We start from the raw sequence: 15312 nt of genomic DNA on the forward strand, positions 1-15312 counted from the left end.
TTCAAAATCTCCCCTCCCCCTACCGCATCCCAAAACCAGTCCAGCTCGTCCCTGCCTCCCTAACCTGTTCTTCCTCCCACCTATCCCCTCCTCCCACCTCAAGCCGCACCTCCATCTCCTACCGACCAACCCCATCCCGCCCCCTTGACCTGTCCGTCCTCCCTGGACTGACCTATCCCCTCCCTAACTCCCTACCTACACTCACCTTTACTGGCCCCATCCCCGCCTCTTCGACCTGTTTGTTTCCTCTCCACCTACCCTCTCCTCTATCCATCCTCTATCCGCCTCCCACTCTCTCCCTATTTATTTCAGAACCCCCTCCCCCTCCCCCTTTTCTGATGAAGGGTCTAGGCCCGAAACGTCAGCCTTTCTGCTCCTATGATGCTGCTTGGCCTGCTGTGTTCATCCAGCCCTGCACCTTGTTGTCTCGGTATTTCCAGCAACTTCGGTTTTTGTTAACCCAGAGTTTAAGCTAGTTTGGATTCTTCAATGGTAGCTGGTAGAATTTGAACTCAATTCATAAATCTTCTCATTAAACTTGTCTTAGTAATGGTGACCATGAGACTGTAACCAATTGTCATTAGAGAACAGGACTAATACATTGTAGGGAAGGGAATCTGCTGGCCTGGTTCAGCGTGCATGTGACTCCACACCCACAGCAATATGATCAAGGCTTAATTGCCTTCTGAAACAGCTTCACGAGGGCACTTAGGGATGCTGGCATCTCAGTGATACCCGCAACCCATGGAAAAAATGGGAAAAAGAATCCTGTAACTTTTAACATCAGTAAAGTGCACCTTTTTTTTATTTAGGAAGTATGGACTATTACAAAACAAAACACATTTTTGCAATTATAAAGCATCCTTAATTTTGTAAAAAGATCCAAGATGCTCAATCGGCCATAATGCCCAATTTGAAGTGGTTCAAGGTGGGAATTGATGGGGCAGCATGGTGTTTTAGCAATTAGCACCACTGCCTCACAGCACCAGGGACCCGGGTTCGATTCCACCCTCGGATGACTGTGTGGAGTTTGCACATTCTCCCTGTGTCTGTGTGGGTTTCCTCCAGGTGCTCCGGTTTCCTCCCACAGCCCAAAGATGTGCAGGTTAGTTGGACTGGCCACGCTAAATTGTCTGTAGTGTCCAGGGATGCACAATTAGGTGGATTAGCCATGGGAAATGAGGGTTAGAGGGGGGGGGGGGGGGGGGGGTGGGGGAAGATGGGTCTGGGTCTGGGTGGGATGCTCTTCGGAGAGTCGGTGTGGACTCGATGAGCTAAATGGCTTGTTTCCACACTGTAGGGATTCTATAATTTGATTAAGCAGCAGCTGCAGATTAGATCTAACACACACATACAAAATTTCAATTGAAAGTGAGTAATCACAGACAAAAATATCAGATGCTGAATTTTACAACATGTCTTTTACAACTTAATGTAAGTCATAGGATTACATGGTGAAAATGAATCATTTGTCCAATCTTAGCTTATTTGTCTTCAAAATCCATTAGCCCTTGCTGCTACAGAACTTTTTCAGGCATTAATCACTCTTAATGTCAGGAAGAAATTCTTGATAATGGTTCTGGTTTTGCTTTCCCTCAGTTTTAACCTGTGTCCTTTTGTCTGATGTTCATCACTAACCTGGAATATGTGACCAGGATTTCCATGCTATAAACTATCTTATGAATGTCAGTTGAACTTTCCCTTCAGTCACTTCAAGGTTGAAGCTTCACAGGTTTACCTCCTAAATAATCACCTGATAGTCTTTTGGATTTTCTCAGAATCACTTCCAGTACGCTGGCCTGATGCACTCTAAACTGAGAAGTGACCAAAGTCCTGTGTAATTTCATCATGATATCAGACAGTTTCCCGCTGACTGACCCTACTGATTCCTCACTGAGCATCATTTATCCATTCATTCCATTCATTCCATTACTTACCCAAAGAATGTGAACATTTCTGAGAGCAAGTTAGGGTAAGTTGAATAATTTTGCAGGACCTTTGCTCTTTGAACGAGACATCAGCAGAAAATTGGCACTGCAATAATATGGCCCAATTTCTGCCCTTCGCTCCGTTCACCATTATAAAATGGTGATTTTGTTTCTGCTTTTATTTCAGATCTCCAGCATCTGCAATATTGTGTTTTCATTTGATATGCGATAACATTGATAACTAAAACTACTAATACTGACACATCTATGTGGTCCTTAAACATGTGATTTATTTGAATTCTCATCAATGCAAAAAGTCTCTGTCTTTTTTTCGGTGTTTAACAAAAAAAGGGGCCTGAAATGAGGAAGAACTATTTTAAACCAAGGATGAACAAGCACAGCTACACGTTTTGAAAGTAGAAAATTTGAAACCTATTGTGAACTTCTCCAGCAACATGCAGACTCAGAATCATAAAGTCAAGGATTCATACAGCACAGAAACAAACCCTTTGGCCCAACTATTCCATGCTTTCCAGATTTCCTAAACAGAACTAGTCCCATTTGCCTGCATTTGGCCCATATGCCTCGAAACCTTTTTACTCACTGGAGCCGAGGGCTTGTTAACAAGTGAAGCTGATTAATTTGTGGACTAGGGACCAATTATCAGTGATAAATTGGTCAGGGGAAGGCAATGGCCTTATGGTATTATTGCTGGACTGTTAATCCAGAGACTCAGAAAACATTCTGGGGGACCTGGGTTTGAATCCTGCCATGGCAGATGGTGGAATTTGGATTCAATAAAATATCTGGAATTAAGAGTTTAATGATGACCATGAATCCATTGCGAATTGTCAGGTGAAAAACCCATCTGGTTCACTAATGTCCTTTATGGAAGGAAACTGCTATCGTTAACTGGTCTGGCCTACATGTGACTCCAGACACTTAACTTAGGTTGACTCTTAGGCATGGGCAATAAATGCTGGCCTAGCCAGCAACACCCTCATCCCCTGAACGAGTTTAAAAAAAATATAAAGTTCTACCACCAGCCAATAGTACAGTGGTTGGTTGTTAGTTTGCTGAACATCTTGGGCTGTGAGCAGGACAGAAATGGATTAGCAGCAGTTCTTTCATTTCTCTGCAGGAAGTCACTTTAAACCAGAAGAAAATCAGTTGCTCGTTCCTTCAACACATGCTGCAAGTTGTGACTCTGAATTGAATAAATCAGAGACCTTTCATAAGTGGATCAACCACCCTGTGCCTCATGAAAATCAATGGGAGCGTTCGGAAAAACAAGACCGAGGAGGAGCTTTCAGATCAGCAAGAACCCACGCGTTTTCCGAACACAGACTACAGAACTGTTCTCCCTCTGCCCATGTGTCATTTATGTTTGTCTGTCTGTGAGTAAAGGGGGTTTATAAGAGGTTTAGAGTTTGTTTATAGAGTTTATATAATTTAGCTTGTTTACATATAGCTAGAGTATGATGATTTATAATAAATAGTGATCCTTGTTATACAAAGAAACCTGGTCAGTGATTTCTATTATCCTCGGTCTGCAGTTTGGGAACTATAATACTAACTAGATGCAAATAAAGCTCCTAAATAGTCCATCCCAAGACATATGACATGTACAACAGAAAATTATCCATTATATCCGGTTGTTCCATTTTGCAGATCGAACACACTTACAGTAGTCTCAGTGACGTTTCACTCAGAATGAATTTTAAGGCACTTTTATGACCCTTGTCCAGAAGTAACTAAGTCAGAAGTCACATGACACCAGGTTATAGTCCAACAGGTTTATTTGAAATCACAAGCTTTCGAAGCACTGCTGCTTCATCAGGCAAATAGTAAGTTTCTTGACCTGATGAAGGGGCAGTGCTACAAAAGCTTGTGATTTCAAATAAGCCTGTTGGACTATAACCTGGTATCGTATGACTTCTGACTTTGTTCAGCCCAGTCCAACACCACACCTCCACGTCAGAAGTAACTAGACTGAAATAATTTAGAGTTACTTACAGCAGAGAAAAGAATAATCCATCAGTCTAGGTTGAATTTGTACAGTAAAACAAAAGAGTCGGCCCCTATTCAATTCTCTTCTAAATGATCACTGGTGTCATCCTTTAAAATGCCCTTCAATATTTTTCTCACATTAAATTTATAATTAAAACAAAAATATTGCAGATGCTGGAAATCTGAAGCAAAGACAGAATGTTGGAGAAACTCAACAGGTTTCTTAGCATCTACGGAGACAAATAGAGCTATTTTGTTGAGTCTGGTATGACCTCTTCAGAACACCATATTTTCAGTTAACCAGTCATTGCACTTTTGATCATTGAGATACAATGTACCGAACTTGCAGCCTTTAAATAAAAGTCATTTAATTGTACTTCTCTTAGAAACATTAGTTATTTCGGTGCTACATTTTCTCATGGGCTTTAAGGATTCAGATATGGTCCCATCTGGTCTTAATATCCCATCGATGGTTATTTTCTTAAGATTTTAATGAGACCTGCTTTATTGATCTTCAAGTTTGTTGAACATTCTTGTACTAACTTGATTGCACGTATAACTGCTACTTAGCTAAAACTGTGAAATCAAAGTCAAAAAGCTCTTCACACAATCATTTCCTGATTTTCCATACACTTTTGTAGAAAAATTAATAGTCTTACTCAGTAGTTCAGATTTTGAACTTTCATTTGAATTATTGGGAAATAAAAATGGCATTTTATCAAAACAGAAACAAAACACTGTAAATGATGGAATCCTGAAATAAAAACAAAGTGCTGACAATATTCAACAGGTCAGGCCAAAACATTTTGTCAAAAGATCCTCTGGCTTTTTGTTGCTACTACCAATATTATCATTATTAACATTTTGAATCCAAAACAATTAAATTTATGTGGTATATGTTTAGTTAGTCAAGAAATTATTGTCTTTGAGATGTTTGAACATTAACTATATTATTATAATGACACAAGCAGGTGCAGAAAATAAATCAAGAAAACTAATGGAATACTGGTCTTTATATCTAGAGGGGTGGAACACAAGGATGAAGAATCTGTGCTGCAGTTAACAAAACAATGGTTAGACCCCATGAGGAGTACTGCAAGCAGATCTGAGCACCACACCTTAAGAGATAACAAGGTGTGGAGCTGGATGAACCCAGCAGGCCAGGCAGCAGCAGAGCAGCAGGAAAGCCGACGTTTTGGATCTAGACCCTTCTTCAGAAATGGGGGAGGGGAAGGGGGCTCTGAAATAAATAGAGAGGGGGAGGCGGTGATAGAAGGTGGATAGTGGAGCAGATAGGTGGAGAGAAGACGGACAGGTCAAGGAGACAGGGACGAAACTAGTAGGTGAGTGTAGGTAGGAAGTGGGGGCTGGTCAGTGAGGTGGGAGGAGCAGATAGGTGGGAGAGAAGACGGACAGGTCAAGGAGGTGGGGACAAGATGGGCTGGTCTTGGGACGAGGACGGGGGTGAGGAGATTTTGACGCTTGTAAAGTCCACATTGAGACCACTGGGTTGTAGGCTTCCAAGGTGGAATATGAGGTGCTGTTCCTCCAGTTTTTGGCTGGCATCATTGTGACACTGGAGGAGGCCCAGGATGGACGTCGTCCAAGGAGTGGGAGGGGGAGTTGAAGTAGTTTGCGACTGGGAGGTGTTGTCGTTTATCACGAACCGAGCGTAGGTGGTCCACAAAGCAGTCTCCAAGCCTCCGCTTGGTTTCCCCGATGTAGAGGAGGCCACATCGGGAACAGCGGATACAGTATATCACATTAGCAGATGTGCAGGTGAACATCTGTTTAATGTGGAAGGTTTCCTTGGGGCCTGGGATGGAGGTGAGGGTGGAGGTGTAGGGGCAGGTGTAGCACTTCCTGCAGTTGCAAGGAAAGGCACCTTAAGAAGGATAGATTGTCTTGGAGGGAGTACAATGTAGGTTTACAAGAATGAAACCTGGACTTCAGGGGTTAAGTTATGAGCTGGGATAACACAAATTAGGCCTGTTTTATTTAGAATTTAGAAGGTGATCTGATTGAAGACTACTAAATATTAACAGGAAAAGGCAGGGCCGATAAAGAAAAACTGTTTCCATTGGTTGGGTATTCTAGAACTAGGGGACATAGTCTGAGGATTCGGGCCAGACCATTCAGGAGAGATTTAGGAAACCCTTCCACACATAAAGGGTGGTAGAGGTTTGGAATTCTCTTCCACAGATGGCAGTGGATGCTGGATCAGTTGTTCATTTTAAATCTGGGATTTTTTTGTATTATTTGAAGGTATTAGGGGACATGGGACAAATGTAGGTATATGCAGTTAGGCCATGGATCAACCACAATCTCATTGAATGATGGGACAAGGGGCTGAATGGCCAATTCCTGTTCCTATGATAATTTATTATTATTAAACAGAAGGATGACTAACTTTTTTTAAGCCATGATGAATCTCTCTCTCCCTCTAAGTCACATTCTCAAGACATCAGTTCCAAATTTTAACACCTTAAAACCCTTAAAATATAAGATACACATTTGGATACAACACCTTGAGGAGAGTTATGGAGTCATACAGAATGGAAACAGACCCTTCGGCCCAACTCATTCACGACAATCAGGTTTCCTGAACCGAACTGGTCCCATTTGGTTGTGCTTGGAACATATCCCTCTAAACTTCTCCAATCCATGTACTGGTCAAAATGTCTTTTAAATGTTGTAATTGTAGCCGCTTCTACCACTTTCTCTGGCAGCTCATTCCATACATGTACCACGCTCAATGTGAAAAAGTTACTCCTCAGATCCCTTTTAAATCATTTCCCTCTCACCCTAAACCTATACTGTCTAGTTTTGGACTCCCCGACCCTGGGGAAAAGACCTTAGCTATTCACCGGATCTGTGCCTCTTGTGATTTTATAAACCTCTATAAAAGGTCACCCCTCAGCCTCCTGCACTCCAGGGAAAAAAGTACCAGCCTCTCCACTCCTTATAACTCAAACCTTCCAGTCTCAGCAACATCCTTGTAAATCTTTTCTGCACCCTTTCCAGGGTAATAACAACCTTGCGATAGCAGGGTGACCAGAATTGTATGCAGTATTCCAAATGTCGCTCAACCAATTCTTATACATGTGGAACACGATATCCCCTATACTCCTCTACTCAGTGCTCTGACTGAGGAAGGCAACCAGACCAAGTGCCTACATGTAGTAGTGCACAAAAAATTCCATTTTGAATTACGCGATCATGCACACAGTCATACACACTGTAATGTTCTTAAGATTCTGTACCTGGCTACTTGTACCCAAAATGGCACCTGTGTTTAAATACTAGAGTACACATGACAATAAAACTAAGAAATAAAAAAAATCACAACAGTTATTTATTTGACCTCACCAAATATTTGTTTTCCATCACATGAGAATTGGATGTCTCCTGGCGTGTTTTCTATTTAGTCAATTATTCAATACACTTGAAAATAAACTGAACTTAACAAAATTTATAATGCTTTAATTTTGATTAATGCATACACACAGAGTTTAATCTAAAGAAATTTCAATTTGAAATAACCACTGCATCGAATGTTAACAACCCAAAAAATCTTCTCTGGAGGAAACAACTTTTTCCTTATGATCAGCAGTGATTTTGCCAATCTCACTGAGAAGCTTTCACTTACTACAAACCTTGCTCAAAACCTTTGAATGCTGCAACTTCAGTACCTTCTCTGAAGTGAGCACAACATCATAAGCCCTTATCAAAATGTTGCACATTACCTATGTAAAAACACGCTGTCTCAAATAATCATTGCCTCACCTTAAAAATCAAATCTTTCTTCCCATAGTGTAGCTCCTTAAGCTGTGACTGGATTCTTTTGGACTGCAGAAACAAGATAAGAATGGATGGAAAATATCAGCTATAATTTAAATGCTGAAAAAATGCTTCTAGCTCATTCAAATGTGCTTGCCAAATCGTTATGAATTGAACCTACCTGCTCTGCATGTATGCCACACTGCTTGCTTCCAGACAGAAGTTTGTTTTTCAGACTTTTATTCTGTGTAAGAGAATTATTTTATTATTTCAAATTTCTTAAATTATTAAACTTTGCAAGTAGGATAAATGTTTCACCATCCCTTTGTGTGTCATACACTATGCATCCTGTGCTTTACAAATAAGGCAGGAACTTATGGTTGTTTCATTAATGTGTCCTTCACAGTTTCACAAAGTTAGTGTATCTGCATTTTTTTCTAAATTCTGTGGAAAGAATAAATATTTTATTCATCTGTTTGATTGTCCTGAAGGTGTCTCTCTTGTCTGATTAGAGTTAATATTCATCATCTGTAAGTATTTCTGAATCTAAATGTTCTCACCATACCATAGATGGATGTTTCAGGATAGTTCACCTTTGAACAATTTTTAAATAGAATTATCAATGAGAAATGCTTCGCTTCCCAATTGCCTGGATTCTAACATTACGATCAATTTAAACTGATGAGGACTAAGAGTCGCTCATTTTGATTTGTTATAAGCAGAGGATGGATTATTAAAGAATCTCTGTGGCAGATAGAGAAGTCTACACTGAATTATTTGAATTCAAATCCAAAACTTCATCATGCTGATTCTCTCGGGTGCATATTTAGTCACAGTTTTCAATTGCTGACTTAGCCTGACATAGTCCAAACTGCATTCAGTGAAGACACCTTGATTATGCTGTGATGACACTCTACATCTCCTACTCTGATATTCTTCAAAATTCCTCCTCTCCTACATTATCATATTGCTGTTTCTCACATGTGCTTACGAAACTATTACTATGGTAACAAAAACGCATCATTCCAGGAGAAGTGTCTAGTTGATTCTTAATTTGTTTCAGCTGTGAATGTACCCTTGCAGTGATATTCCTTCATGACCAGGTGACTTTGAAGAGCAAACTCATGTAATAAAAATGATGCAAAAAAAAAGCATTTTTATTCTATTTTGCCATCAAACATATGTATTTTGCATAAGCAAACAACAAATTATCAGAGATGAGAGCCGCCATATCAAACAAACAATGAACCTTAAAACTTCTCAAGACTGCTGTTAATTAGTTGACTGGACCAACTTTCAAATGCAAGGGAAAACATTTATTAACAAGATTGTCCACAACTCACTGAATGACCATAGATTGCACTGCATATGTCAAACAGGAGTATACGACAAACCCACTTTCATGGGGCCAAAGATCATGCTCCTACACATATTCACATACAAGTCAACCCTCGATCAGATGTAAAATGTTCTACCCATGTGTAGTCAACCTCAATTTTTCATTTGAGATAAGCATCTTTTACTTACCTTAATCTGTCAGTTGATGCATTTGATTTGATTTATTGTAGTCACATGTACCCAAGTACGCTGAAAAGTTTTGTTTAACAAGGAGTACAGGCAGATTGTAGCATACAAGGACATACAGATCACAGGACGCTTAGACAGAACGAGGCATTCAGGTTACACTGCATAGGACGTTCATAAAGCAAGATCAACATTAGCAAGATTAACTTTATTTAAAGTTGGAGGGGCTCATTCAGCAGTCTAATAACAGCAGGGAAGAAGCTGTTCTAACTCATTGGTTTGTGTGTTCAAGCTTCTGTATCATCTGCCTGACAGAAGAGATTGGAAAAGAGTCTTACCAGGGTGGGAGGGCGTCTTTGATGAGATCATGCAGGAATAGGGACTGTGTTGCAAAAGAGATGAGCAGACACACACACACACACAAAGCAAAGTACGCAAGACGTGTTGAATGTAAACCAGAAAATGGGCCCACAGAAAAACTGAATGCACTGTGAAGCTGCTTATAAGTTAAAAGTGATAACATTAGTTAGTTCATCAAACAACTAGAACAAGAACAGAAGTTGCTGGAAAAGCTCAGTAGGTCTGGCAGCATCTGAGAAGAAAAATTAGAGTTAGAGTTAATGTTTCAGGTCCTCCGAACATTCAGAGGAAGGGTCACAGGCCCAAAACGTTAACTCTGATTTTTCCTTCACAGATGCTGCCAGACCTGCCGAGTTTTACCAGCAACTTCTGTTTTTGTTCCTGATTTACAGCATCCGCAGTTCTTTCAGTTTTCATCAAACAACTATGCTGCAAGTGAGGAAATTCAATATCAGTGAAAAACTAATGCAAACAATGTAAGAAGGGAGAGCCTTCCCTGAAGATATTGCCTAAGGGTAAATGTGCCTTCAGAATAAAGCCACTGTGCTGATCTTCAAAACTGGACCAGCCATATTCATTTCCAAATATGAACGTATCTAGAATGATAATCAAATGCTTTAGATATGCTTAATTCTAAAAGAATGCACTGCACCACGAAATAGAAATAGCAACAAACAAATGATTTTTGAAGGAAAGTGTAAATGGGTTTCACAGTCCCACTATACAGAAGGAGATTAATTTTTTTTTATTGATTCTGTTGGGATGACATTCTGATGCGTGCTTCCAACTTGGAGTTTTGCTCATTGGGAACATACATCAAGAATTTGAGAATGTTCCTGGCACAAGTTACTTTCCCTAAAAGAGGAGGTTACAGTGATTTGTGATAAATTCACAATAATTCTCCTAGTGAGAGTTTGCCTTTTACTGCAATGGATGTGAGCCTTCCCTGTTTCTCATTCCAATTGTACTACAGAATCTCCTGTGTGCACTTAAGCTGGTGAGTGAGATCTCTCTGTAATATATACTCATCAGGCTGTTATTTCCAATCAAACAGCACTCCCTCACTGATGCACTGGATAGTCAACCATCAAGCATACTCCAATAACACTCAAGAAGATTAAGACTCCATGTTTCATTGGAACCTATCCACCAGCTTAAACAATAACTGCCTCCATTCAGAAATACAGAGACTGCACACAACAGCATCTTCCAAGCCCACAACATTAACCACCTGGAAGGGCAATGGCAGTGGATGCATTGGAAAACTGCCATGGTGAACACTCCCTTCTACATCACACACAAGCTGGGCTTGGAACTATATGACTGTTCTTTCACCACGGTCAAAATTCTGGAACACCCTCCTGAACAGCACTGTAGCTGTCCCTATACCACACTGAATAGAACGATGCAAGAGGGTAGCTCCCCACCACCGTAACTAGATCATTTGGAAATGGGCAATAATCTACATGGAACAGGAAGGGTTAGAAAATATGTAGAGCAAGTCAACAACAGGAGCTTTCAATTTGCAAATGTCACTATTCATTTTGGGTCGTGTTTTGTTATGTGACAGGATTTTTTAAGGCAGCTTGACTACAGTTACTCTGAAATGTAATTCTCATTAATTAGTTGCTTTCAGGTGGCGGAAAGCCATCTGGCTCAGGAGAGCTTTAGTTATAAAGAGGTGCTCAAGTGTTGATTTGAAAAAAAATTCAAGAGTTATTTGATTAGATTATCCATCTGGATCTGATCATTTATTTAATGCATCAGAAAAGAATGGGCACAGGGAGAAACACCTTAACATTTTGCCAAAAAGAAAGAAACGTACCCTGCAATTTTCATGAGACGTAACAATTATTTAGTGCTTAGATACAATTGCCAACAAGAATATTACTTCACATTCTAGTCACTTTTCAGAATTTTATTTTTAAGTTTTAACATTTAACCTTTTTAAAATGGGTCATTTACATCAAGTACATAAGCAATTAAGGTAAAAACATCAAAGTCTGAATTCTGAAATTACAGATTATTATGAGCATCAGTTTATACAGTACTGTAATAGGCAAGTGGAAGTGTAAAATGATAGGGCTTCCCTAAAGGTGAATGCTTTTAAATTAATTTTGCGCCTATAAATAGATTAACAATTGGTGAGGAAAAGGCAGTGAGGTTTTGAAACATGTGTTTAGTGGATAACTGATAGATGCCTCAAACAACTGAGCTGATAGAATCTATGGCAATGATCACTGGGTAAATGGAAAATTAATCAGGAATTAAAGGGCTTCATGGAACAAGAGCGACAGGCCAGCAATCCAGACAACTTGACTAGCGACCTGAAGGGATGAGTTCGAGATTCACTCATGACCACCCGGTGAATTTCAATTCAGAGAACCATAGAATCCCTACAGTGCAGAAGCAGGCCATTCAGCCCATTAAGTCCATACTGAATCTCCAAAGAGCATCCCATCCAGCCCCACTCAATAATACAGGGCTTTCCAAAGTGGAGATCAGGACCCATACTGCTGACATGGGTTGAAATCTCAGGGTCCTGAGCTCTAAGGCACAATGGCTGCCCTGTTGTCCCAACCAAACTATAATAACTGAGCGTCCACACTAACTGTCCCCTGTTCTCACAGACCACAGGTTTTTTTTTAAAATGTAATTCTCACATGGGATGTGATCTGGGCCAAAATTTATTGCTCACCCCTAGTTGCCCTCAGATACAACTGAGTGGCTTGCTTGGCCATGTCAAGGGTAGTCAGAAGTCCAACTATATTTCTACAGACCTGGAGTCACATTTAGGCTAGACCAGGTGAGGATGGTATACTTCCTTCCCAAAAGGACATCAGTAAACCAGGTGGGTTTCTGCTGATCTCTGAAAGTTCTCACTGAGGGGTGACAATAACTTTTATGTCTTGAGATGGGGTTACAGTGGGATAAGTCTTGGGGAGCACTGATAACAGAGAAAAAACTGAACCACAAAGATAGCACCATGAACAGGTTGCCATAAAAAACCCGTCAGATTCGCTAAATCATTTCAGGAAGGGAGACTGTCATTCTATATAATCCAACTTATAAGTGACTTCACACTCACAGTAATGTGTTTTATTCTTAATTGCCCTCCAAAATGACCCAGCAAGCAGCTCAGTTCAAGATAATTAGGGGTGGGCAGTAAGGGTTGATCTTGCCAGCAATGTCTGTCAAATGTATGCCCTTGAAGCAGCTGCACTGGTGAAGAGACTGTCACACATCTCCTTTTGAAATGTGTCTTCTTAAATGAAGGCCTGGAGAGAGATGCAGAGATTTTTGCTGAGGTTCATCCTGAGCAGCTCCGTGATGCAAGCCTCCACACCACAGCTTGCTTCCCAGGGCACACAGTGAGCCAAACATCGACTGTACCTGGAAGACCATCAACCCAGTGAAAGACAAGCCTTTGGTCTGCCTGAAACTTGTTGGTCTTCCATGCGAAGTGTTGACTTTGACCCAGTGTTGCATTCTGCACATTCCAAGGTACAGAACTACATGTTGAGGGATGCACTAAAGCTTGGGGGCAGCTGCTGCTAAAGAGCTGTGGGTAAAGACCATTTCTGTTGAATTTTAATGAGGGTCTATTCAGTTATCAGACCCTCTCATTGCCTCAGTGTGTGTAAATATTCTCCTGAATAAGAAAGAAATGCCTTTGGTTATTACAACTAAATTCATTTCATTTTTATGAATAAATTATACTTTTACAGGAAGAAATCTTGCCAGCAATGTCCACATGAATGAAATAAAGCATCTCTGAACGCTTGTAAATGACACGCGTGATAAGGTATAAATGCTAATTCTAATGGAGAGGTGTTGGCCTCATGGTATTATTGCTTGACCAGACACCCAGGCAATGTACTGGGTATTAAGTACCAACTGCCATAGTGGGATTTGAAAAGTATAAATTCAATAAAATTCTGGAATTAAGAGTCTAACAGGACCACAGAACCATTGCTGATTCCCAAAAAAAAAATAATTTATTCATGTCCTTTTGGGAAGGAAACTGCTGTCCTTACCTGGGTCTGGCCTACATGTGGCTCCAGGCCCACAGCAATGTGGTTGACTCTTAACTGCCCTGTGGGCAATTAGGGATGGGCAATAAATGCTGGCCTGGCCAATGGCACCCATATCCCATGAACAAGCTTTCACCCTCACTAATTGAAATGTATTGTCAATGAGCAGGCCAAGAGTCCAGGAATCATAGAAGTATATAGTGTGAAATGGGCCCTTCAGCCTGTTGCATCTCTAGCCCCAAAAATACACTAAATCTACACTCATCCCACTTTCCTGCACTTAGACCCATAGCCTTAAATGTTATGAAAAGTTCAAGTGATCATCCAAGTACTTTTTATAAACGTTGTGAGATTTCCTGCCTCAATTACCCTCCCAGGCAGTGCATTCCAAACCCCCAGTACCCTCTGGGTGGAAAATGTTTCCTTAAATCCACTCAAAATCTCTTCCCTTTCAGCTTTAACATGTGCCTCCTTGTTAGTGACCCTTCAAAGAAGGAGAACAGCTACTTTCTATCTACTCTGGCCTTGGCCCTCAATCTTAAACACCTGTATGTGCCCTCATGTGGCTCAGAGATGGTGTCCCTACCCTTGAACTAGAAGGCCTGAGTTCAAGTCACACCTGGTCCAGAGGTGTGTAATAACACCCCTGAACAGGTTGATTAGAGCAATAGGCAAAAACCTCTATCAGGTTCCCCCCTTAACCTTCTCTGCTCCAAAGAAAACAACCCAAGTTTATCCAGGAACAAAAACAGAAGTTGCTGGAAAAGCTCTGGCAGCATCTGTGAAGAAAAAAGTCAGAGTTAACGTTTCAGGTCCGGTGAACTTATCCAGCTTCTCTTTTTAGCTAAGATGTTATGTCCCAGGCAATATCCCAGTGTACCTCCTCTGCAACCCTTCCATTGCAACCACATCCTTCCTATAATGTGGAGACTAGAACTGCATACCATCCTCCAGCTGTGGCCTAACCAAAGTCCTGCACGGTTCCAACATAGCCTCCCTGTTCTTGTAATCTATGCCTCAGCTGATAAAGGCCAAAGTGTTGGACTTGAAGGTCGCCCATATAAATAGAGGTACAAATTTATAAGCCAAAGAACTATTTTAAAGTGTATCAATTCCTGGACTCAGTGTTATAAATCCATTTGAAAGAGTCTGAAAATGTTAAAACGTGATTGACTGCAATAAGTACTGCCCACTGTGAAGACATGGTGAGTCAACAAAGAACTGGTGGGAGACAGATCTGACGCCATTGCACTCCTAACAGTCTTTGTGATAATGTAATTTATATTCATGAAATCTTTGAATTATTGCAACTATTTAATCAACTTCCTATTGTTTGCTCAACGGTGCTCTTTTAATTAAACCAGAAAGGTGGCTTTCCTCATCTGCTTTAGACTTAAAGGAAGCCCCAGACACAACACTGGGCGCACAAACATACCAAAATCCTGCAGCCACTGCACTTCCAAAGTAAAAACAGGAAATGTTGGGAAAAGTAATTAAAACAAATAAAGAAATAAAGAAAAATGAGTCCAATGATGACCATGTAACTAATATTGATTATTTTTTGTACCAAATTAAATTGATTTACTAGTGTCGTTGAGGGAAGGAAATCTGTTGTCCTTTCCTGGTCTGGCCTACATGGGACTCCAGGCCAACTGCAATGTGAGATAACAAGGTGT

The 15312-nt window shown here is 40.6% G+C and overlaps 1 protein-coding gene across 2 annotated transcripts in view; it reads right to left on the reverse strand.

The window, feature by feature from the left end:
* The window catches only part of luzp2 (leucine zipper protein 2), a 336625-nt gene that overhangs the window by 114028 nt on the left and 207285 nt on the right, over nucleotides 1–15312 (reverse strand). For both annotated transcript variants that reach the window (XM_048606810.1, XM_048606811.1), the window contains exons 6-7: nucleotides 7900–7962; nucleotides 7725–7787 (exon numbers count right to left, since the gene is read on the reverse strand). In XM_048606810.1, the coding sequence (XP_048462767.1) occupies nucleotides 7725–7787; nucleotides 7900–7962 (126 nt within the window). The remainder of the gene's footprint in view (nucleotides 1–7724; nucleotides 7788–7899; nucleotides 7963–15312) is intronic.

Source organism: Rhincodon typus, chromosome 17, assembly GCF_021869965.1.
Source record: "Rhincodon typus isolate 14 chromosome 17, sRhiTyp1.1, whole genome shotgun sequence".
In the NCBI taxonomy this organism is placed as follows: Eukaryota; Metazoa; Chordata; class Chondrichthyes; order Orectolobiformes; family Rhincodontidae; genus Rhincodon; species Rhincodon typus.